We start from the raw sequence: 24,414 nt of genomic DNA on the forward strand, positions 1-24,414 counted from the left end.
TAACAGTCCCCAAGAGTGCATATAATTGGGAAATATTTTTTTAAATACAATAAAAATATAGATAACATCTTAAGGCTAAGTCAATATGCCACTCCTTCTACACATCTCTATATATGTACATAGATATGTATATACATACATACACATACAGAGTTTAACAGCCCTGAATTAGAGCACTGAGACTTGCACAGGGCCGTGTAACCAACATGTGTCTGAGGCTAGGTCTTTCTGACTTCAAACTAGCTCTATCCACCATACCATAAGTGAAGTCCTTGAAACAAGGAGACTCCAGACCTGGCTATGAGTTTCATGTCCTACCTGGCTAGACTTGGCCTTTAGTTTGTATTCAATAGCCTGTGGGTTGAGCCTCCTGTGTTTGCCTTCATCTCTAAGGCAGTTAGCTCTCAGTTCTAACAGGTCCCTAAAGAAACTTGGAATCACAGAAATCAGAGTCATAAGGCACTTTTGGGGTCATCCAGTCCAACCTATTTTTCTTTTACAACATAAGTGGTTTTTTTGTTTTGTTGTTTTTTTTTTAGTGAGGCAATTGGGGTTAAGTGACTTGCCCAGGGTCACACAGCTATTAAGTGTCAAGTGTCTGAGGCTGAATTTGAACTCGGGTCCTCCTGAATCCAGGGCTAGTGCTTTATCTACTGCACCACCTAGCTGCCCCCAGTACAACCCTTTCAGTGTTTTCTGTTACACTGTCTGGGAACTTGTGCGTGCATTTCATCATGGATGTTTCCACTGGTTCTACAGAGTTGGGATTGGAGATGATGGTACCCTAAGATGATGCAGTACCTACCTACCTTTCCTCCCTAAAGCATGTAGCAATGTGGAGTCTTGGGTTTTGAGTCAGGTTGTTGAAAAAGCCTACCATAAATAGGCACAGAGCCACTTTAGGCAGAACATAGGTAAGGTAATTTTCCAGGTAAATCAAATGCAGCACCTACTTTTGCAAGAAAACTCTGAATCAATTAGGTAGTCAGGGAGTTTCTGCATTAACATACGTAATGACTCTGCTTCGATTTCATAACATTGATTCCCGTTGCCCCCACCCTTTTCCTTAAATACACTTCCTGTTATGAAAGTAGTAGCTCTTGCCCCATTGGCCTAAACATGGGGTTTGAAGGGGAGGAAGAGACAAAAATGGGGTTGCTGTTATGAAACTGACAGAAACATCATGATGTGAGTCTGAGATCCCCTACCCTGAGAGTGGTTAACATGGTGGTCTCTCCTAGTGGTACAAGGCAAAGAGCCTTGGTTCTGGAGTGATAGGACCTGGATTCAGATTCCCCTCTGACCCTACCTATGTGACCTAAGGTGCCGCTGCCTTTCCCTGTGCCTCATCTGTAAAATGAAGGGGGTCACACTATAAGTCCTTTCCAACTCTAGGACTATGACCCTGCCAGGAAAGTTTTCAGAAGCACCTGGACCATAGAAAATCAGAGCCAGATCAATTTGATTGGATCCCTAATATGAGCTTGGGTGGGGTTCAGAACACACCCTTTTCACAATGGGAGAGAATGACGACCATGATGTTGTTCTACTTCCGTGTCAAAGAATTACAGAAGATGGTGTTGCTGTTGATGGAAGGCAGACATCTCTGCCTAAATGTCCTTAGTGATAAACTGGTATGAAGTTTTATAAATGTAAACTATTCCTGAATGAACCGAGGAGGTATTTAGATACTGATTCTTTATGAGCTCAAATCAGAATTCCCTGCTTAGTCTCATACAGTTTAAAAAATGTTTTTTAAATTGCAAATTTAACAAAAATTTTCAGTATACAAAAAAGGGGGACTATGACTGTGAACTTCTGTCAGGTTTTTTTTTCTTTTTTTTAAGTGACTTGCCCAGGGTCACACAGCTAGTAATTGTTAAGTGTCTGAGGCCGCATTTGAACTTAGGTCCTCCTGAATCCAGGACCAGTGCTTTTTATCCACTGCGCCACCTAGCTGCCCCATAGTTTTCTTTTAAAGGGATACTAGGTGGCAGAGTGGAAAGAGCACTAGGCTTGGAATCAGGAAGACATCCTTATGAGTTCAAATCAACACTAGAGGGGCGGCAGCTAGGTGGCACAGTGGAGAAAGCACCAGCCCTGGATTCAGGAGGACCTGAGTTAAAATCCTGCCTCAGACACTTGACACTAGCTGTATGATACTGGGCAAGTCACTTAACCCTCTGCCCCATAAAAAAAGCAAAAAAAACCCAACACTAGATCTGTGACCCTCATTAAGTCACTTAACCCTATTTGCCTCAGTTCCTCAATTGTAAAATTAGCTGGCAAAGGAAATGGCAAAACACTCCAGTATCTTTGCCAAGAAAACTACAAATGGGGTCACAAAGTCAGACGTGACTGAAAGAACTCAATAACAAAAATCACTCTTTTTTGGAAACACTGGGTTCCCTATTCTCCCAGGCTGAAAACATAAGCCACTCACAGGTCTGATCCCATTACTGATGGGCAAAAGAGTTTTAACCTACTAGGTTTTTCTTACTTGGGCCTGGTGGCCTCTCCTTAGGCAGCCTGGTTGGTCCTCCCAAGTATTCACCATATTTGTGCTAGATAATGCAAACATCCAGTTCCCTTTAGCCCTGCTGCAGCTCACAATCCCCAAAATCGAATGAACTACCACCTTCAAACACCCCCAATAAAAGACATTACAGGGGCAGCTAGGTGGTGCAGTGGCGAGAGCACCAGCCCTGGATTCAGGAGGACCTGAGTTCAAATCCGACCTCAGACACTTAACAATTACTAGCTGTGTGACCCTGGGCAAGTCACTTAACCTCAATTGCCTCACCCCCCCCAAAAAAATTGCAGTTATGCACTACAATGCCTATAATCGATGCTCATTTTTCTTTTTTTTTCTATTTCCCATTAGTTTCTCCCTCACCAAACAAAAATTCTCCCTCATACCAAATAAGTCATCCTCATCTCTCTCCCACAGGAACCTTGGATTCTTCCCTTAGAAAACAGGACTTTTGATAGGTGAGGTGAGTGAGCTTTCACTTATCTCCTCCTAAAACTACGCCTCCACTCCATTTCCCATCTCTCTGTTATAATGAGGAACACTCCCCACTTCTTTGCAGACCCTCTTTGTGTATTGCTATACCTCTTGAGTGCAGGCACTACCTTGGATGTATTTGTATTACCATTGATTGGTCCAATGCCTGGCACATAGTAAGTGCTTAATAAATATTCTATCTAATTATACTTTAAGAAGACTCATTGACCACATTTAAAGATTCATGTTTCTCTTTGTATCTGTAGTCCATAACTTGTTGAAGAGGTGGGAGCCACACTTCATTATCAGTCTTCTGTGTCACTCCTGTGATTACATCTGAAGTCTTTCGTAATCGTTTTCCTTTATATTACTATGGTCATCATTCATACATCCTTTATTGGTGTCCTATCTCAGTCCACTTCTCTATCCCTCCCATAGACCATAAAGCACCCCCTGTTGCTTGTTGAGTGATGAGGTACGTATATGATACCTTCTCCCCTAGGCTCACCATCCTATTGGCCTGGCAGAGTTATGGTCACTCTTTTCTTTTTTTTTTCTTTCTTTTTTCTTTTTTTGCGGGACAATGGGTGTTAAGTGACTTGCCTGGGGTCACACAGCTAGTAAGTGTCAAGTGTCTGAGGTCAGATTTGAACTCAGGTCCTCCTGACTCCAGGGCTGGTGTTCTATCCACAGCTCCACCTAGCTGCCCCGCGGTCACTCATTTTTAATACTAGGAAATTCTAATTGTTCCCCTTCTTCATTCTAAGGTGCTCAAGTCTCAGAATCACTGAATGCCAAGAACTGAAAGAGACCCCAAAGGCCATCTAGTCTAACACACCTGAATAAGAATTCTATCTACATTTCCAATAAGTGGTTGCCCAACCTTTGCTTAAAGACCTCCAGTGAAGGAAAACTCAGTATTTCTCAAGGCAATCTCACTTTTGGTTTTGTTTGGGATGTCTTCCTTAAATCAAGGCTAGATTTGCTTCTTCAAATTCCACTTACTATGGAGACCTAGCAGAACAAATCTAGTCTCTCTTCCATGTGACAACCATTCAAACACTTGAAGGCAGTTACCAACATTCCCCCCAAACCTCCCTTATCCTGGGCTGCTGCACTTTTTCTCTAGCCTCCTATTCTTAGGGTTTTTTTTGTTTTGTTGTTGTTGTTGTTTTTTTTTTTTTTGGTGAGGCAATTGGGGTTAAGTGACTTGCCCAGGGTCACACAGCTAGTAAGTGTTAAGTGTCTGAGGCCGGATTTGAACTCAGGTACTCCTGACTCCAGGGCCCATGCTCTATCCACTGCACCACGGAGCTGCCCCTCTGTTATAGCTTTTAAAAGAAATATACATGAAATATAACAACATAGTAACAAAAGTGCTCTATTTGTTTCCCCTTTACACTCTTTTTGCTTTCAGAGTTTTTAAATGTTTTGTTGATGTTCTTTTTTTATGTCTGTCATTACCCACTAACCCACCTTCCCTTGCAACAAATATGTCTAGTCAAACAAAAGAAACCAACATGCTGGCCAGCTCAGATAATGCAGATCTCACTGCACCCCTAGGCCATCACCTTTCTCTGCCAAGGGATGAAAGGAATGTTTCATCATCAGTCATTTGAAGGCATGCTAGGTCGCTGGTTTGGTCAGCTTTCGATACTCCACCAATTCTTCTCCCTCACTGCCCCTCCCTCCCTTTCCCTGGTCTCTAAGCAACTAGAGAAGAAAAGGGGGGAGGGAGTAGTGTCAGGAAGGCCAGTGTATTTGGTCCACCACTCCCTGTCCCCATCCAGACCTGACTTATTCTCACCTGCCCACTAAGGCCACAAGCTGCAAATGACTGAACGTCTTGAAGGACTGCTCTGGACCGCAAGCCTCATCTCCACCGCTTTGCAGAATGCTAAAAGCCGGAGCTTGGGGAGAGGGCGCGGACTGGGCTGGGGGTGAGGGCCGAGGGGTTCGCAGTTTTTAGCAGCTGGCCAGGTTACTAAATAAAGACGACCAGTTTTCCCCGTTGGGAGAAGGGTTTTGCGCCCTAGCTGCCTCACCAATGCTAAGCCGACTGAGAGACCCTCCTGAGCACTGAGGGTCCTCGAGCAACCGCCGCCTCACTCCCCCATACCCCTCCTCCCGTCTCCCCTTCTTCCGACCCGCCCTAAGGCCGGGGCCACGTGAAACGGCGGGAGGAGGAAGCACCAGAATCAGGAACTGGACAGAGAGGCAGCGGGGGCTGGGGCCGGAGCGGGGGCAGCGCAGCCGCCGCCAGGAGCAGCTCCCAGCGCCGGTAACCCCCCAGCCGCGCAGCCGCGGCGCCCTAGCATCTTAGCTGGTCCCTGGGGATGAGAGCTGGCTCGGCGGCGGGGAGGGGACGGGGGCGGGGGCGGGGGGCGAGGATCTGGGGCCGGGGAAAGTGGAAAGCCGGAGGCTGCGAGGATCCCCGGGCGGGGAGAACTGCGGGGGAAGAGAAGAGGAAGGAGAGTTTTAGAAGGGGCTAGAGAAGCGCGGGCGGGGCTGGGAGGGATTGCAAAGGAACTGGGGTGAGTATCCCAAAAATCTGGAGGCTGGGAGAGGAAGCGACGGGAGGATTGCGTGGTGGCGATTCCTGTGGGTCGGGGGCGGGCGATTCTAGGAGAATTGGGAGGATTGGGGAGACCAGAGGCGCAGCTGCCTGGCTAGATGGACGAGACACCATCCGTCCCCGTAGGGTAATGGTTCCCAGAGGGCCCTCGAGGTCTAGGGACCAGCACTGGAAAAGTGCGACCTTCCAGTGGCACAGTATGCAAAGAATGTACGTGATAAAGCCACCTGTAAACCCAGGATCCTCTGCTAATATGAGAAACGCCCCCGTATGAATTTTAAGGAGACTTCGAGTTGATATCTTCCTCTGCCGGAGGAGGGGGGTGGGGCAGGAATAGTAAAACGTTGGGAATCGGGAGTGGGGTGGGGGTGGCAAAAGACAAATCCTGACCTTGGTTAGGTTGTGCCTGCAAAAGAAAGCGGAGGGCTTAAACCGCAAGTTCCTGTTCCTCTTTCTGGTCACATTTGGTTTTGTGAAGATATGTAATAGGGAATTGTTCTTGGCATATCCTGGATCTCCTTTCTCTAAGACTTAAAGAACGGACCCAGAGAAGATCTGAGGTCCCCAGAAGACCCCCTCCTTCCCAACCCCACAATGTACTAAATGAAACGACAGCTCTTGTTTTGCTTAGTTGAAACTGCCTCAAGGTCTCCTTCCTTTGTAGGCCTTCAGGGCCGCTCTCTTATGAGTAGCCCCACAACGCTACCCCCAAGAATATACTTGGTTGGGTCTCCATCCTGTGCCCAGCTTCCACCTGCTCAGGGACTGCTTCAGAATCCATACCTTCATTCCAACTTGAAATGAGAAATATATCTTTGCTTCCAGGGCAACACCATGGGCTTTTCCTCTGAACTGTGTAGCCCTCAGGGGCATGGAGCACTGCAAAAGTTACAGGAGGCTGAGCTTCGACTCTTGGAGGGTATGAGGAAGTGGATGGCACAGAGAGTAAAGAGTGACCGGGAGTATGCAGGGATGCTACACCACATGGCTTTACAGGACGGGGGCAGCCAGGTCCGAAATCTAGACCATGTCAGCCAGATCAGCCAGGTGAGTACCCGTTTTCTGTTCCCTACCTCCTTTCCTTAACTGGTACTCTTCCCCCTTTCCCTCTTCATCAGTGTTCAATGTTTTTCCTCTTTTATATCTTCTTTGGATTTCAGTTCATCCTCCAGAGTCTCACTAAGGTATTTCAGTGTCGTAGGTGGTGGAGCACAGCTGAGCCCTCTGAGGCCAAACAGGTTGGCAATTGAGTGCTACCCTGGCAACACCAATGGGAACAATTGGACTTTGCCACCACCCTCCTTCCTCTTTCTTCACAGATATTATCAAATACATTAATATGTATGTAGGGTTTTTTTTTGTAATACCTTAAAGTTCTATTTAAATTAGTTATTATTATTAGCTATTAATATTTCCAACTGCTTTTCTGCCTTCCCCAACTGGACTGTCTCAACTTCCCTAGTATCTTTTACCTTGTCCTTTCCAATTTGTAGTCCTGGACAGAAATAACTCGACAGACTGAAAGCCTAAGCCGGCTTCTTCGGCAACATGCAGAAGATCTGAATTCAGGCCCCCTGAGCAAGCTGAGCATCCTGATCCGAGAGCGGCAGCAGCTTCGGAAGAGCTACAGTGAACAATGGCAGCAGCTCCAACAAGACCTCACTAAGGTGCTATCTACCCCTCGCCTTCTTACCTCAGGCTTCCATTTTTTTATTATCTCCAAAGAAGTAAAGAGCAAACCTGGGTAGGGAGAATTCAGGAAAGTGGTTATTGCTGGGGGAGCCTTTCTCTAGATTGCTTTGGTGGAATGAAAGGTTTAGTGGCAAATGGTGGCAATGAAAGGTTTATGGAATCTGCCCATTCACTTCACTCTTTTCTAGAGCTTTCCTAAGAATTTCTTGGTTCAGAGTTCAAAGAAAAGCCCCTTAGTTATAGCCTGTTCTCCTTCCCTTTCTAAAATGAGCTGGTCTGGTTATTCTAACCACTTTCCTCCTCAACAAGTATTTTTCCTCTGGTTCCTCTTTTCTGTTAGTTTTTCTCTAAGGTTCTACCTATACTTTACTTCCACTTCTCTTCATCATTCTCTCCAAGCCTATCCTCTGCTGCTTCTCTGCTCCCAACTCCAGATGTCCACACTGACCTGAAAACAATTCTCTTTCTTGTATGACCAGTTCCCTTCCTGCTAAAGCTGGTGACACCCAATCCCTCCTAGGAATGAATCACAGATTAGCGGACTCCCCCTACCCCCCTACAAAACGTAATCCAGTGTATGGTCAAAAGTTTAAGGAAAGTATTGAAGGAAAGAGGAGAAGCTTGTCTGACCGTGCCCAAGGCTCTAGAGTCTTTAAAGTCGTCATTGTTCCTTCCCTTTCACATTTTATCCCCAAACCCCACCTACCCCTAGGTCACCAGAGACTTCTTTAGGTGACTACTAAGGATCTAGTCTGGACTAAACACTTTCAAATCAGTGGCACTAACTTGGCCCCTCACTCGCATATGCTAAGAATGTGTTTCCAGTCCCCCAGAGTCCTTTCTTCCTGCCGGATTTATTCCACTCCTAGATTTCTTGGCCCTGCTCTGCTCAGATTATAGTACAATATCCAAATAACCAATGAATTCTCTACTTCTTTGGTTGGAAATGGTGACACCTAGTGGCCAAAATATGGCCTACAACATTTCTCTTTGGGGATAGACAGAACTCAAGTTTAGAATCAGAACATTTTTCCTTTTTCGATGTGAAAGAGAGCTTAAATAAAGGTGGTGTTGTTGATCTTAGAGTCAGGAAGATCTGGAAAGTCCCGCTTCTGATACTAGCTGTGTGACCCTGGGAAAATCTTTTGAGTTCTAAGTACCTAATGCAACTCCCTAAATCTTATCTCCTAAGTTATAGACTTATTGAAGGAAATGTCCATGTCTGGAATTCTCCATAAGTACAAAAATCACAGGTCCTTCTAAAAGGAATGCTGTGTATTTTGAATTCCTTTACACAAGTATGACTTTCTGATTTAAGCTTCACCCTCCTATTAGAAAACTAAGATCCAGAGAGCTTAAAGCATCTTGTCCAAGTTAGAAGAGCTAGAACCAGAACCCTAAAACTTCTGACCTTATCCTCAGTCTACTCACTCTGTCAGTGTAGTACATCATCGCACTTCTGAAGAGCCAAAGAATTTAGATCTTTTTTGTCCAAAATAATCTCCTAAACTTTGAGAAAACTAGTTGCCTCTTTTACATTATCACAGAGCCAGACCCTACAGAAAGAAATTTGTTCATTTTTAATCCTTTCCCTTAATCGTTTGTTTTAGCCTTTAAGCAGTTTTTATTGGTCTTTTGTTTTTATATCACTCATCGAGTAATTTTTCAGTCGAATCCAATGTCCAACTCTTATTTTTTTTTTAAAGTAATAAACAGAAGGGCAGCTAAGTGGTGCAGTGGATAAAGCACTGGCCGTGGATTCAAGAGGACCTGAGTTCAAATCCGGCCTCAGACACTTGACAATTACTGACTTTGTGACTCTGGGCAAGTCACTTAACCCTCATTGCCCTGCAAAAAAAAAAAAGTAATAAACATTTTTATTTATAGTTTTGGGTTCTAATTTTTATCCTTCCTTCCCTCCTTCCCCTACCTCCTCCCTGAGGCAGTAAGCAATAAGATATGGGTTATAAGAAAACTTGAATAAAAGAAAAAAATGAAAGTGAAAAATAACATGCTTCAGTCTGTGTTCAATCAATATCAGTTCTTTCTTTGGAGATGGATAGTATGTTTCATCAATTGTCCTTTGGGATTGTCTGGGATCATTGTATTTGTCCAACTCTTCTTGACCCCATTTGGAGTTTTCTTGGTAAAAATACTAGAGTGGTTTGCCATTTCCTTCTCTAGCTCATTTTACAGATGAGAAACTGAGACAAACAGGGTTAAGTGACTTGCCCAGGGTCACACATCTAGTAAATGTCTGAGGCTGTATTTGAACTCAGGTCTTCCTGACTTCAGGCCTGGCACTCTATCCTCTGGGCCACCCAGCTGCCTTTATATTACTATCATTTTTGAAGTTTTGTTGAGTTCCAGCATTATTCTGCTAGTCACATCACTTCTAGGAATTCTGTCTACTTCCTAACAGAGGTAACCCTACCTCAAAACAACCCTTGGTTTAGGGACTTAGAACAGGTGCTGACTTAGTACTTTCTCTTGCCCTACCAGATACATAGCCTAGATATCGAAAAGCTGAAAAGTCAGTACCGGTTACTAGCACGGGACAGCGCTCAGGCCAGGCGCAAATACCAGGAAGCCAGCAAAGGTAGGTGGCATCATTGATTAGAGAGAGGTATCTACTCTAGGCACTTCTTTTTTTTTTTTGTGGAGCAATGGGGGTTAAGTGACTTGCCCAGGGTCACACAGCTAGTAAGTGTCAAGTGTCTGAGGCCAGATTTAAACTCAGGTCCTCCTGAATCCAGGGCCGGTACTTTATCCACTGTGCCACCTAGCTGCCCCTAAGCACTTCTACGTAAAATGAGGGGTCATGTCCAGAGTTATACTTGGTGGGGGAGGAATGGGCCTTTCCTAGAGAAAGGACCCCTCATTGGTCTCTGGGCTTTGGTCTAGCCTAAGGTATACAAATTTGTTCATTGAGGGTAACAAGTATGTCTTAGGTTTTGGTATGCCCATTAGTCCCCATGTCATCCCCAGCACATCAATACTCAGGCAGTGCTGTTGGCTAATAGAGATGGTGACAAAAAGGTTACCTGCCATCCTGGGCTTGGAATTGAGAGTATGTTAAGTACCAAGCCCACTCCTCAGTAGCCTCTAGTCTGGAAAAATCATTAGGGAGGGAGCATCTGGACCAAATTTTCCCTTTTTCCCTTCCCCTTAGAGACTGGTTTGGTCCAGAAAAGCCCTTTGCTTTGAGGGAGAGGAATGATCCACTTGATTTCAAGGTCCAGCTCAGCCCTGGGTCATCCTTGACCTAGAGAAGCCCTAAAAGGCTGGGCTAGTTCCTGAGTAGCCCTGGAGGGTCAGGTTCATCCTGGAGAGTGAGTTGCTGTGCATCTTACTGATTTCTCCTCATTGCTGGGGGTGATCTAATCTACTCTGCCTGTGTCCTGGGCCCCTTCTCCATATAGACAAGGACCGGGACAAGGCCAAGGATAAATATGTTCGGAGCCTCTGGAAACTCTACGCGCATCACAACCGATACGTGCTGGGCATCCGGGCCGCCCAGCTGCACCATCAGCACCACCACCAGCTGCTGCTGCCGGGCTTGCTCCAATCCCTGCAGGACCTGCATCAGGAGATGGCCCTAATCCTGTAAAAACCTCCTCACTTGGCCTTTTTAGCTCTCCAAATTTCTTTCCTCACTTCCCACATTGTCCTCTGTATCCCCTAGAACCCCAGACTTGTTTGTCCAGCATAGCCTTTCTGGCAGTGTGGTACAATGGAAAGAGCCCTAAATTTAGAGTCCCAGGATTTGAGTTCAGATGTTAACTCTGATGTCTATAACTTTGGTCAAGTCACCTAACTTCTCTCGACCTCACTTTCCTCATCTATAAAATGAAGGGATTAGACTAAAGGATCTCTGAAGTCCCTTCTAGCTCTCAATCTATGATCCTATGATCCACTTCCCCACATATCCATAGACTCCAAATTTGCCAGCAGAACTTTCCCAGGTCATTGGTCAATCCCCTTAAGGAGAAAGGAAAAGGGGAAGGGTTGGAAAGACATGAAGGAAATGGCACAGAAGAATGGGCCAAGTGGGGGGAAGTGTTGGGGGGAGACGACAAAAGAGCAAGAAGGGGTTGGGAGGAAAAATAATCAACATTCCCCAACCACCTATTGTGTGTCATGCACTGTAATAAGTGCTTTGCAAATATTATATCATTTGATCCTTGCAAAAACACTGTGAAGTAGGCATGTTATTAGCCCCCTTTTAAAGTTAAGGAAACTGAGACAAGTTAAGTGACTTACCCAGGGTCATATAGTTAGTAAGCATCTGAGGATACGTTTGAACACAGGTCTTCCTGACTATAGGCCCAGCACTCTATCCACTGCATCACCTAGCTGTCTCTGCATTCAGAGTGATGCTTCAGGAAGGGTTTATTAGGTCCTGGGCCTGTCATGGAGCACTGGCATGAGATAAGGGGGGAAACTTAGGGTGTAGACAGCTCCATCCTGTGAGAGGAGTCTCCTACAGATCTCTGTGCTTGGGGGTGGGTGGGTGGCAAACAGGAAAGAGATCCTGCAGGAGTACATTGAGATCAGCAGCCTGGTACAGGATGAAGTGGTGACCATCCACCGGGAGATTGCAGCTGCTGCAGCCTGCATCAACCCCTACACTGAGTATGAAGGCTTTCTTCAGCAATATGGGTAAGCTCACAAGTAAACGGGAAGAGTTTACCTATGTTTTCCCTGTCCCCATCAAGTACCAGAGCCACTTTATTGAGTGCTTTCTCCTTGCCCAGTGCAGGAATCACCCTTGAACTCTGACCCCTATGGTCCTACCCGCTCCTCCACAGATCATCCCCGAACACCCCTCCCTGTGTGACCTTTGATGACACTTTGTTGGAGGAAGGGGAACAGCTGCAACCTGGGGAGCTGCAGTTGAATGAGCTGACGATAGAGAGTGTACAGCACGCGTATGTGTGGGAACGTGGCACGTGGCACGTGTGAGGCTATGGGGATGCCACTGTGTTTGTATTTGTGTGGGCGGTTCGGGGCTGAGTAGTGATATGGCCTGTGGGGGGAGGGTGGTTGGAGACTTTGAAACACACAAGCTATAGCATGGGGGCTGAAGATTACAAAGTTATGCTGAGGGGGTGGTAGTAACAAGTAAACTTGTGAGCATCTTTACTGAAAACTGCTCTTTCCCTGGAGGAGGGAAGGGATGGGGCTGTTACTGACACATGCTTTGGGACCATAGCCTAACCTCAGTGAATGAGGAGCTGACCACAGCCACCGAAATGATGATGAATAAACAACAGGTTGTCACCCAGATGCAGAGGGAGATTCAGAGGGAAGAAGAAAGCATTCACCCAAGGGAGAGGTGAGACTGAAGAAACAGAATTAAAGGGCCCAGATAGATGGTATAGTTGGGGAGAGAAAGAAAAAGGGGGTGGGATGGGATGATCTTCTCTATCCGGCCATCTGGTCTACCCAACAGAGTACAGCTCCTTGGGAAGCGCCAGGCCCTCCAGGAGGCCCTCCAGGACTTCCAGATGGCCCTGTGCAGTCAAGCCAAACTGAAAGCCCAGCAGGACCTGCTACAGAGCAAGTTGGAGCAACTGGGCCCTGGGGAGCCACCCCCTGTCCTCATGCTCCAGGATGACCAGCACTCTACCTCCTCCACAGTAAGCCTGTCTCTCCTACCTCATTGTCATGACCCCCAGGCTCAGCCCATGCCCTGGCCAGAGACAATGTTGTCTTCCTAACCCATTTCTGCTTCTCTCAGCATTCAGTAGACCCTTATTATGCCCCTTCCCCATTTTTTCTTTTTGGCGGGGCAATGAGGGTTAAGTGACTTGCCCAGGGTCACCCCCCTTCGCCATTCTTGAAAACTCAGCCATGCCTTGAAATCTATTCTTGATCGAAGGAGCAGGAGCGAGAGGGGGGAAGGACACCCACCTTGGAAATTCTGAAGAACCATATCTCAGGAATCTTCCGCCCTAAATTCTCAGTAAGTAGGTCTAGAGGACTAAAGATCCAAAGCCATTCACTCTGTATTCCTCCCGCTTTATTTTCCTCCTTTTCTCCATGATCACTTTTCTTTCTTTTTTGGGGGGGGCAGGGTAATGAGGGTTAAGTGACTTGCCCAGGGTCACACAGTAAGTGTCAAGTGTCTGAAGCCAGATTTGAACTCAGGTCCTCCTGAATCCAGGGCCGGTGCTTTATCCCCTGCACCACCTAGCTGCTCCCCATGATCACTTTTCACATCCTGTCAGGCAGGGTGGTCTGAGCCTTCACTTCTGAGGGGAAAAGTGCTGTCCTTGGGAGCAGCTGTTTTTCCTATAGTGGGTTAGCCACATATGCCCTATGAATTCAAAGCCACAATGTTCACCATCAGCCTCCCACTGCACAGCTCCCCACTCACTAACCTTGACTACGACCTCAGTATCTTCACCCAGACCTTGACTTTGGCTATGCCCCTCACTCTAAGAATGTGGCTCAGTCAAACAAGCATTTATTGAGCTTGACATATACAGTGGTAGGCACTCTGGGTTATCAGAGATGAATTGGATATGTTCCATGCCCTTGAGAACTTACAATGGGGGACACATCCATAAATAACTGCAACGCAACACAATGTTTTATGCCCCAGTAAGCACCATAAGAGAAGTGTTTTGGGGGTTTGAACAGAAGTAAATCACATCTGATTGGAAGGCTAGTAGAAGATTAAGGAGCTGGCATTCAATCTGGCTCCTGATGGATAAGTAGGATTTAAAAAAAATTATTGTTGCCTTTTGTTTTTACACCACCATTATTTTCCCTTAACACTTCACCCCCACAACAAACCCTTCTTTGCAATGAAGAATGGGTAGAATTTCGACAGGAGGAATGGGGGTGGGGGGAGGAGCATTCTAAGTGGAGAGAATAGCACGAATAAGGGTGTGGATGTGGTGCAGGTAGAGACATAATCAGGAAACCGCAGATATTCTGCTCTGGCTAAAGGAAAGGGAACATTTGCTAGTAGTGAGAGAAAAGACTAGAGATAGAGGGACCATATGGGAAAGGACTCTCAATGTTAAACTGAGAAATTTGTACTTAATTTGGTAGGCAATAAGGCCTTGTCGAAGGGCATTGAGCGAGGGATATGTAGGGTAGGGAAAGAGAAAAGTTACATAATCCAAGCTGTTCTTTGGACAATATGAGTAGAATAAACTGGAGGGTAAAAAATTGGAGTTGGTGAGACAGCTAGGAGGTTATTACAATATTCCAGGGGAAAATAATGAATCTGAATGAAGGAGGAAGCAAGGGGGAAGTGTTCTGTGTGTTTATCTGGGTTGGTTCCTCTCCCCACCCCACCCCCAGCTCCCTCCACCACTGCAGCTCATCCCAGAAATACAGAAGCCTCTACAGGACCAGGTGTGGTATCATGGTGCCATCCCACGAACAGAGGTGCAGGAGTTGCTGGTGAATTCTGGGGATTTTCTCGTGAGAGAAAGCCAGGGAAAACAGGAATACGTACTCTCCGTGCTGTGGGATGGGCAACCTCGGCATTTCATCATCCAGTCTTCAGATGTGAGTTCAAGGGGAGCCTCATGAAGGATATGTATTTGTCCCCAGGAGCATTGTATCCATTATCCCTTTTTCAGGCAAGCCCCTTGAGTGAGAAAAATACAATGTAGCGTCAGAAAAGGGGCACCAGATCTTAGAATCACAGAATTCTAGAGTTTTAAGGCATTTGAGGGATCATCCAGTCTAGCCTATTCAATTTATACATGGGGAAACTGAGGCTCAGATATCTCAAATGACTACCTAACAACATCCATCTAATTGGTAGCAAAGCTGGTAGTAGAGCCAAGGTTTCCTACTCTAATCCATTGTTCTTTTTATCTGGGGGTGCAGAGGGGAGGCCATGTTAGTATATGTTGTTGTTGTTGTTGTTGTTGTTATTATTATTATTATTTTGTGAGGCAGTTGGGGTTAAGTGACTTGCCCAGGGTCACACAGCTAGTAAGTGTTAAGTGTCTGAGGCCAGATTTGAACTCAGGTCCTCCTGACTGCAGGGCTGGTGCTCTATCCACTGTGCCACCTAGCCGCCACGCCATGTTAGTATATGAATGGTATGATCAGGTATGACCAACTGATATGACTAGGATTTGATCTGTTGTTTATAAGACATGTGCCTTAATAACTAAGCCAAGGAGGCCAGAGTCCCTTTTTCCAGGGCAAAGCTATTCTCATAGGTCTGACCAGCCCCAAACCACGCAGCTGCTTCTTGTAGGGGCTAGGCCTAGCTCATCATCTAGGAGTGCTAATTTCCTGCTATAATCCACCACACAGAACCTGTACCGGCTAGAAGGAGATGGATTCCCCAGCATCCCCTTGCTCATTGACCACTTACTACGTTCCCAGCAGCCCCTCACCAAAAAAAGTGGTATCACTCTGACCAAGGCAGTCCCCAAGGTAATGTTCCCAAGTCAAGCCTTTCAATTTCCTTCCCCATCTTCTGGTAAACTGGTCCATCTTTCCCCACCCTAGTGGCTTACTTTTCCCCTTTTGTATCCAGTACCTGTTACTTATCCAAGGGAGGTTTGTCCTAGAATCTGAAGGGCAAAGAGGGTAGGGAGGGAAATAAAAGCTTTCAAGAATTACCTAAGTGTCCCACTTTAGCTCACAAAGTAGGAAAAGACCTCTCCAATAGGCTTGGCCAACCCAAAGCTCATGTAGTCTTCCTATAGAGCCCAGCAACCTTCCTATGTAACATCTGCTTGATTTTCCCAAATCCACTCCTTCCCCAGGACAAGTGGGCCCTGAACCATGAAGACCTTGTGCTAGGTGAAAGAATTGGACGGGTAAGTGCCAGCACTATGCCAAGTTGCATCCCTTACCTGAATCATTCTTGCCTCCCAACTGATTTTTCTCATTCTCCCAAACCTATCTTCCCTTTTTCAACTCCCAAGCTATATACATGAAATAGGCTCCCTCCTGTCTTCAAATTGTCTCCTATTAAGAAACACTTTCGGGGCAGCTAGGTGGCGCAGTGGATAAAGCACTGGCCCTGGATTCAGGAGGACCTGAGTTCAAATCCAGCCTCATATACTTGACACTTACTAGCTGTGTGACCCTAGGAAAGTCACTTAACCCTCATTGCTCTACAAAAACAAAAACAAAAAAAGAAACATTCTCTAGGAAGCTTTGTTTGATGTACAAACTGGTCACTGACTTTTAGCTTGTCCCAGGTACTCATGTACATTTTGGATACTGGCAGCCCCCAATTATTAGCCAGCTTGTAGATCACTTTAAAGATGGCTTTCCCATGATACCCACTTGCATTTGTAGGAGCCCAGTTTTAGAACTTGAAAGGAACTCAGAATCCTTCTAGGCTAACCCTCTCATTTTACAGATTGGGAAACTGAGGCCCAGGGAGGTGAAGTAACTTGTCATTGTCAGTTGGTACGTGTTCAGAGTATGTAGGTTTCTTAAAGCTTATAACTTTTATTTTTAACTGGTTTAATATTCTTTTTTTTTTTTCATTTTGAATTCCAAATCTTTTCCCTCCTTCCAACCCCTTCCCCACCCATTAAGAAAGCAAGCAATATGATACCCCTTACACATGTGAAGTTATACAGAATATTTCTTTTCTTTTTTTTTTTTTTTTTTGGGGGGGGGGGACAGTGAGGGCTAAGTTACTTGCCCAGGGTCACACAGCTAGAAAATGTAAGTATCTGAGGTCGGATTTGAACTTAGGTCCTCCTGAATCCAGGGTCAGTGCTTTATTCACTGCACCACCTAGCTGCCCCCTAGAACATTTCTTTTTAGACATGTCGCAAAGAAAAACCAAGTGAAAAAAATAAGCTTCAGTCTACACTCGGAATTCATTAGTTCTCTCACTGGAGATGGATAGCATTTTTCATCATCAGTCCTTTGTAATTGTCTTGGGTCATTGTATTGATCAGAGTATCTAAGTCTCTTACAGCTGATCGTCATTACAATGTTGCTATTACTTTGTACAGTGTTATTCTGGTTCTGCTCATTTAACTTTTGCATCAGTTCATATACATCTTCCCATGTTTTTCTTTTTGTTTTTTTTTGTTTGTGTTTTTTGGTTTTTGTTTTTGCAGGGAAATTGGGGTTAAGTGACTTGCCCAGGGTCACACAGCTAGTAAGTGTTAAGTGTCTGAGGCCAGATTTGAACTCAGGTACTCCTGAATCCAGGGCCAGTGCTTTATCCACTGCGCCACCTAGCTGCCCCTTCCTATGTTTTTCTTAAACTATCTCCCTCATCATTTCTTAGAGCCCAATAATATTCCATCAAAGTCTATACCATAACTTGTTTGGCCATTCTCCAATTGATGGGCATCCCTTCAATTTCCAATTCATTACCACCAAAAAAAAGCTGCTATAAATATTTTTTACACATAGGTTATTTTCCTTTATCTTTGGTCTCTTTGGGATACAGAGCTAATGGCAATATTGCTGGATCAATGGATATGCAGTTTTGTAGCCCTTTGGGCATAGTTCCAAATTGTTTTCCATAATGGTTGGACTAGTTCACAACTCCACCAACAGTGCATTGGTGTCCCTATTTTCCTACATACCTTTCAGCATTTGTTATTTTCCTTTTCTGTCATATTAGCCAATCTGATAGGTATGAGATAGTAACAGGGTATGTAGTTTTAACATTGGCTCAGAAATATAGTTAGGAAGATAAATCTCCTAAAAATAAAGCATTTTAGACACAAATAGAGGGTTATCGATGTCATTTCTCTCAATCAGCATAGAAAACTGGAGCTTATTTTCTTATTACTTATGTACTTGTGTTGTTTCTCCAATTTGATTCAAACTCATTGAGACACATTGATCTTGATTCATCCTTTGGAGGGAGAGTTTGCAAAAGGGAGATGAATTGGCTGGTATAATACTGAGGTTCCAGGGTAAAGGATAACTGGGCAGGATGAAGACAAGATCAATGAATGGTCAGGACTCTGGTCTGAATCTAAGATCATTTCAGGGGAACTTTGGAGAGGTGTTTAGTGGCCGTCTGCGAGCTGACAACACTCTGGTGGCAGTAAAGTCCTGTCGGGAAACTCTCCCACCTGATCTCAAGGCCAAGTTTCTTCAGGAAGCAAGGTGAGTGGTAGTAGTATAGAGGTATCATCAAGCTCCTAGTCTGCCCTAGTTCTTATTCAGTTAACTTGTGCCAAGCACCTACTTTGTGCACTTGGGAGAACTGTGAAGTTTAGGCAAGACATAGTCCCTATTCTCATGGCTCAAGTCACAGAGAGATCCTAGCAGAGTCTGGAAAAGACAGTTGTATCCCTCAATAAATTTTGGAAATTGTGTTCCTCAGCATGTGAAAATTGAATCCTTTATTTGTCACCATTACCCATTATTTGTTGCGGGTTTGAAATCTTCACTATGATATCTGTGACTTGATAAAACAAAATAAATATCTCCATGCCACCTAGAGCAACGTTCATTAACAATATGCACACCTTCAAAAAGTATTATTAATAAGGGCCCCTTGGAGCCTCCCTCTATGTTCGGTCCTAGGCAGCCACCTGCATTGCCTACAGCTAGTTCTAGCACTACCTAGGAATACTCTCCACCTCCCCACTGCTAAGGAAGAGAGGACACAGATTGTACTATATCTGGCCTTAACTAGACCCCCTCTTGGTAATTCCCTCACAGAATCTTGAAGCAGTACAGTCACCCCAACATTGTACGACTCATTGGCGTCTGTACCCAGAAACAGCCCATCTACATTGTCATGGAGCTGGTGCAAGGTGAGTGGCTTAGATTAGTGAGGACGGCCTCACCAGAGCAGCTTCCTGTGGCAAGGCCAGGGCGCCCAGATGCCTTCTTCAGAGCTGGGTACCTGCTTTCATTCCCAAGGCTTCTAATCTCTTAGGAGTAAGAATATGCAAATATGGTTTTTGAACACTTAAAAAATACAAATGGGAAGCATTGAGGAAAAATAACGATCATCATCATAACATACTTGTATAGCACTTCAGTGTTTAGAAAGTGATTTTCTCACAACAACCTAGCAGAAGCATTATCATCCCCATCTTACAGATGAGGAAACTGAGTTAGTTAATAGTAACATTCATATACCACCTACTCTGTGCCAGGCACTGTGCGAAGTGCTTTACAACTATTATTTCATTTGATCCTCACAACAGCCCTAAGGAGGTAGTTGTATCATCATCCCCATTTTACAGAAGAGGCAAACAGAGATTAAGTGGCTTGCCCCAGGTCATATGGCTAAGTTTCTGAAACTAGATCTTGAGCTCCAGTCTTTTTTTTTTTTGGTGAGGCAATTGGGATTAAGTGACTTGTCCAGGGTCACACAGCTAGTAAGTGACAAGTGTCTGAGGCAGGATTTGAACTCAGGTCCTCCTGACTCCAGGGCTGGTGCTCTATCCACTGCGCCACCTAGCTGCCTTTGAGCTCCAGTCTTCTTGACTCCAGGTCCAGAGCTCTATCTACTGCATCACCTAGGCTTGCCCTCAACTTGTCGTTAGTCAGGTAGTTAGGAATAATAACAATAATAAGTAGTGTTTATCTGACATCGTCTGGCACGTTTTTGTTGTTATTGTTCAGATGTGTCTCACACTCTGTGACCCCAGGGACCATAGCACACTGGGCCTCTCTGTCCTCCATACTGTCCATAGGGTTTTCTTGGCAAAGGTGCTGCAGTGGTTGCCATTTCCTTCTCCATTGGATCACCTTTTGTCAGAACTCTCCACTGTGACATGTCCATCTTGGGTAAAGTGGACATGCCCAGGATAGCTCATAGTCTCATTGAGTACACAAGCCCCAGTGACAAGGCAGTGATCTAGCAGGGGGCCTGGCATATAGGATGTGCTTAATAAATGTTGACTGATTGATCAATCCAGCACTTTACATCAATTATCTCATTTGGTAAGAGGCATCAAAGATATAACTTGAATCCAGGGCTTCTGACTGGCTCTGATAATGAAACAGTGCCCAAGCTTCTCCAATCCTCTGTGTTCCCCTTATCCCCATCTCAGGTGGGGACTTCCTGACTTTTCTTCGGACAGAGGGTGCCCGGCTTCGGGTTAAACTGTTGCTGCAGATGGTGGGAGATGCGGCTGCGGGCATGGAGTACTTGGAGAGCAAGCACTGTATCCATCGGTGAGTGCTCAGAGGACATATGTCCTTCAGTTAAGGTGATAGCGGATGACACCCTGACCTTTTGCTGAGGTTCAAGGACTGGGGTCATTAGGACTGGCCTTGGGAAAACTCTTTCAGGGTTGGGACATATCATGGATTCAGTTCCTTGTGCTCCTGGCCTCCCCAGGGACTTGGCGGCTCGGAATTGCTTGGTCACAGAGAAGAATGTGGTGAAGATCAGTGATTTCGGAATGTCTAGAGAGGGGGCAGATGGAATCTATGCAGCCTCAGGGGGTCTCAGACAGGTTCCTGTCAAATGGACGGCACCTGAAGCTCTTAACTATGGTACCAATTTACTTTCCTCTATTCGCACACTGGCCCTACCATACTCTTTAATGGGTGGCTCTCTGAACCTGGAAGTGGCTCTCTACATACCTCATAATGTGGAGTTGTGTCAGAGTTTATTTCTAACATTCCTGCTTTCACCCAGCCACCCAATCCTCCCCCGCCCCACATCCCTAATAGCCTCTTCCCTTTCTGCAATTAGCCTAGCCCAGCTTAGAGACTCTAATCTATCTTCTGCTACACACCCCCTGGTCAGTGCGTATAGTGGGGCCCCAGGGTACCAGGCATTCCTTTCCTCTTGTCTCCTTAGTTTGATCGGAAAGCCAAGAACCAGCTCTCTGGGTTTTCTTTCCTCCCATGTTGGTTCTCCTCACAGGGCGCTACTCCTCTGAGAGTGACGTTTGGAGCTTTGGAATCTTGCTTTGGGAGACCTTCAGCCTGGGAGCATCTCCCTACTCCAACCTCAGCAACCAGCAAACTCGTGAGCTTGTAGAAAAGGGTAAGAAGAGTAAATGACTTCCTTCTCAGTAGCTGTAACCTTCCTTCAACGGGGAAGTTGTATGTCTACATCTCCTCAATAGCTAGCTTTTAGTTTGCACTTTATATGTGTTACATCATTTAGTTTTCATAGTAGCCCTACAAAGATAGGCATCTTTATTATTCCTTTTTACAGATGAGGAAACTGAGACTGAGAGAGGTTAAGTGACTTCCCAGGGTCAGACAACTACTAAGTGTCTGAGACAGGATTTGAACTCAGGCCTTCTTGATAGCTAGATTCTTACTGATCCCCAAGATTCTTAACTGGAGCAAAAATTCACAGGATTTACAGCTGGAAGGAACTTTAGCAATTATTTAGGCCAAAACTTCTTGAACTGTGGGTCATGACCCCATATGGGGTTGAGTAACTGAATGTGGGGGGGGGTCACTAAAAATTTGACAAGAGTAAAAGATTATGTATACCTATTTTATACACCTATGTACCCGGGGTCCACATAAAAATTTCTTAGGCAAAAAGGAGTTGCAAGTAGAAAAAGTTTAAGAAGCCCTGGCCTACACCAGAGATTTTTTTTTAACTTGGGGTCCATGAAAATATTGCAAATTGATGCATGAATTTGGATAGAAAAAAAATTACATCTTTATTGAATATAATTGGTTTCCTTTGTAATACTATAAATTTTATTTTATCCATTTAATAATAGCTAACATTTATATAGCACCTCAGGGTTGCAAAGCACTTTACATAGATTATTTTATGCATTTAAAAGCATTATTCTAAAAGAACTAATTTTAAAAAAAGCATTATTCTCAAAGAAATCCTTAGAAGCATCACCAGAATGCCAAAGAGGTTCATGACACACACAAATTAAGAAACTGATCTAATTTATTAATCCAAGGATAGCAGATGTTATATTAGGAAATGAGAAATCCTTGGGAAAGATGAGGCACCATTCTTTTTTTTTTTTTAGTAGGCAATTGGGGTTAAGTGACTTGCCCAGGATCACACAGCTAGTAAGTGTTAAGTGTCTGAGGCTGGATTTGAACTCAGGTACTCCTGATTCCAGGGCCAGTGCTCTATCCACTGCGCCACCTAGCTGCCCCCGAGGCACCATTCTTCAGGGCATCCAATCTCCTACTCTCTCCTTATTCACCTGTTCTTATTACTCCCAGGTGGGCGCCTTCCCTGCCCAGACCTGTGCCCAGATGCTGTGTTCCGGTTGATGGAGCAGTGCTGGGCCTATGATCCAGGCCAGCGACCAAGCTTCAGTGCCATTCACCAGGAACTACAGGGGATCCGAAAACGGCATAGGTGATGCCAAGAGCAGAGACCCCAATTTCCACCTCTTTACCCTTATCCCCAAGGACAATACCCTGCTTGGGTAGTTTGATCCTCCTTAACCTCAGCTTTTTCAAGGCCCCAGGGCTGGGGAGCCTGCCAGGTGCCAGCAGGAGCTCTCAATCTCCCTGGTTAGAGCCAACCGTTCCCCCTAGGCCCACAGTTGTCACTGCCAAAACCAGTGCAGGGACGTGTTTCTGCACTGGGTCTGTTCTGTACCCTCCTGTGCTTCTAGGGTACAAGCTGCTCCCTTCTGTGAGAAATAATAAAGCTACTTTTCCTTACTCTGGATACTTTGGATGCAGCTTACTTGGTGAGGCTGGGCTGCAGCATTGAAAAGAATATGTCTTTAGGGACTCTGAGGCATGCGTGGGGGGGTGGATGGGGGCCCTGCATCCTGTGGGAGTAGCCAGGCCTCCTTTATAAGTCACTGGGAACAAAGGAGAGATGGCAGAGCCCTGAGTCTAGGGCGCATTTGGCAGGCAGCCCTTCTGAACAGACACTAGAGAACAAAAGAAACCTGCCTGCCCGGAAAGTTAAACTGAGCCCAGGATAGATCATAGAATGATAGTCTTAGGCCTGGAAGGGAACTTAGAGGTCATTTAGTCTAACCTCTTACCCAGTGCAAGAATCCATTGTATATGATGTACTTGGCAAGTGCCTCTGAGAACTTTCTAAAACAACAACCAAAAAAAGTATAAATATCTTTTGTGACTAAATTGCCTAAATTTTCCCCAGCATGATTCCTCCCCCCCTCTCCCAGGAAGCCATCCATTTTAACAAAAGAATTATTTTATGGAAAAGGAGGAAGAGTGGGGAAAAAACAACCACCAACAAAACTGACCGATGTGTCACCTGAAACTATAAACAATGAGCCACACCCTTGAACCTCCCACCTCTGCAAAGGAGTGGGGAAGTTGTCTTTTCATCTTTTCTTTGAGACTTTTGCTTTGTTCTGTGTCATTTTTTCAAATGAGGGCATGGATGCATTTGTGGTTGTTCTTTCCATTTATGTTGTGGTGGTCGTTATGTATTTTGGTTTCTTGGTTCTGCTCATTTTGCTTTGCTTCAGTCCATTTAAGTCTTTCCATGATTCTCTAGATTCATATTTTTATTTCGTGTAGCATTCCATTGTATTCATGTACCATAGTTTGTTCAACCTCCCCGCCCCTCCCCCCATCAGTAGGCATTTACTTTGTTTCCAGTTCTTTGCTATCGCAAAAATTGTTCCTAAAAGAATTGTTAGATTTAGGAACTCTGCTTCTATAAATGGCCTACTTGGGAATATATTCCTAGTAGTGGGATTTCTGGGTCAAAGGGTATGGACATTTAAAGAGTATATTGGCTATATCAGATTACCTGCTGTCTAGGGGAGGGGGGGAGGGAGGGGAGGGAGGGAGGGAGAAAAATCTGAAATTGTAAAGCATGTATAAACAAAAGTTGAGAACTATCTTTACATGTAACGGAAAAAATAAAATATCTCATAATGTAAAAAAATAAATAAATAAATAAATAAATGTAACAAAAATTAAAAAAAAAAAAATAAAGAGTATATTGGGCTAGGTGGCGCAGTGGATAAAGCACTGGCCCTGGATTCAGGAGGACCTGAGTTCAAACCCAACCTCAGACACTTGACACTTACTAGCTGTGTGACCCTGGGCAAGTCACTTAACCCCAATTGCCTCACCAAAAAAAAAAAAAAGTATATCTAGGGGGCAGCTAGGTGGTGCAGTGGATAAAGCACCAGCCCTGTATTCAGAAGGACTTGAGTTCAAATTCAGCCTCAGACGCTTGACACTTACTAGCTGTGTGACCCTGGGGAAGTCACTTAACCCTCATTGCCCTGACCCCCCCCAAAAAAAAGAG

The 24,414-nt window shown here is 45.1% G+C and overlaps 1 protein-coding gene across 4 annotated transcripts; it reads left to right on the top strand.

The window, feature by feature from the left end:
- Positions 1-2,766: 2,766 nt before the first annotated feature.
- On the top strand, positions 2,767-22,839 carry FES (FES proto-oncogene, tyrosine kinase). 4 transcript variants are annotated; one of them, XM_043987430.1, is made up of 19 exons: positions 2,767-2,996; positions 6,408-6,629; positions 7,076-7,249; positions 9,777-9,873; positions 10,697-10,880; positions 11,799-11,936; positions 12,086-12,235; positions 12,490-12,612; positions 12,730-12,916; positions 13,159-13,242; positions 14,595-14,804; positions 15,570-15,692; positions 16,028-16,081; positions 18,241-18,359; positions 18,921-19,015; positions 20,267-20,390; positions 20,557-20,714; positions 21,091-21,213; positions 22,383-22,839. In XM_043987430.1, the coding sequence occupies exons 2-19, from the start codon at positions 6,417-6,419 to the stop codon at positions 22,523-22,525; spliced, it is 2,499 nt and encodes an 832-aa protein (XP_043843365.1). In that variant the 5' UTR covers positions 2,767-2,996; positions 6,408-6,416; the 3' UTR covers positions 22,526-22,839. The 4 variants fall into 4 exon arrangements, with proteins under 4 accessions (XP_043843365.1, XP_043843364.1, XP_043843368.1 ...); XM_043987429.1 differs by lacking the exon at positions 2,767-2,996 and adding an exon at positions 5,007-5,288; XM_043987433.1 differs by lacking the exon at positions 2,767-2,996 and adding an exon at positions 5,010-5,288 and having other exon boundaries at positions 12,086-12,205.
- The last annotated feature ends 1,575 nt before the right edge of the window (positions 22,840-24,414 follow it).

Source organism: Dromiciops gliroides, chromosome 2 (assembly GCF_019393635.1).
Source record: "Dromiciops gliroides isolate mDroGli1 chromosome 2, mDroGli1.pri, whole genome shotgun sequence".
In the NCBI taxonomy this organism is placed as follows: Eukaryota; Metazoa; Chordata; class Mammalia; order Microbiotheria; family Microbiotheriidae; genus Dromiciops; species Dromiciops gliroides.

Coding starts and splice junctions, on each gene's coding strand:
- FES (XM_043987430.1), top strand. CDS start 6,417: ATGGGCTTTTCCTCTGAACTGTGTAGCCCTCAGGGGCATGGAGCACTG. Junction 13,243..14,594: donor TCTTCCGCCCTAAATTCTCA/GTAAGTAGGTCT, acceptor CCCCACCCCCAG/CTCCCTCCACCACTGCAGCT. Junction 20,391..20,556: donor AGCAAGCACTGTATCCATCG/GTGAGTGCTCAG, acceptor TGGCCTCCCCAG/GGACTTGGCGGCTCGGAATT.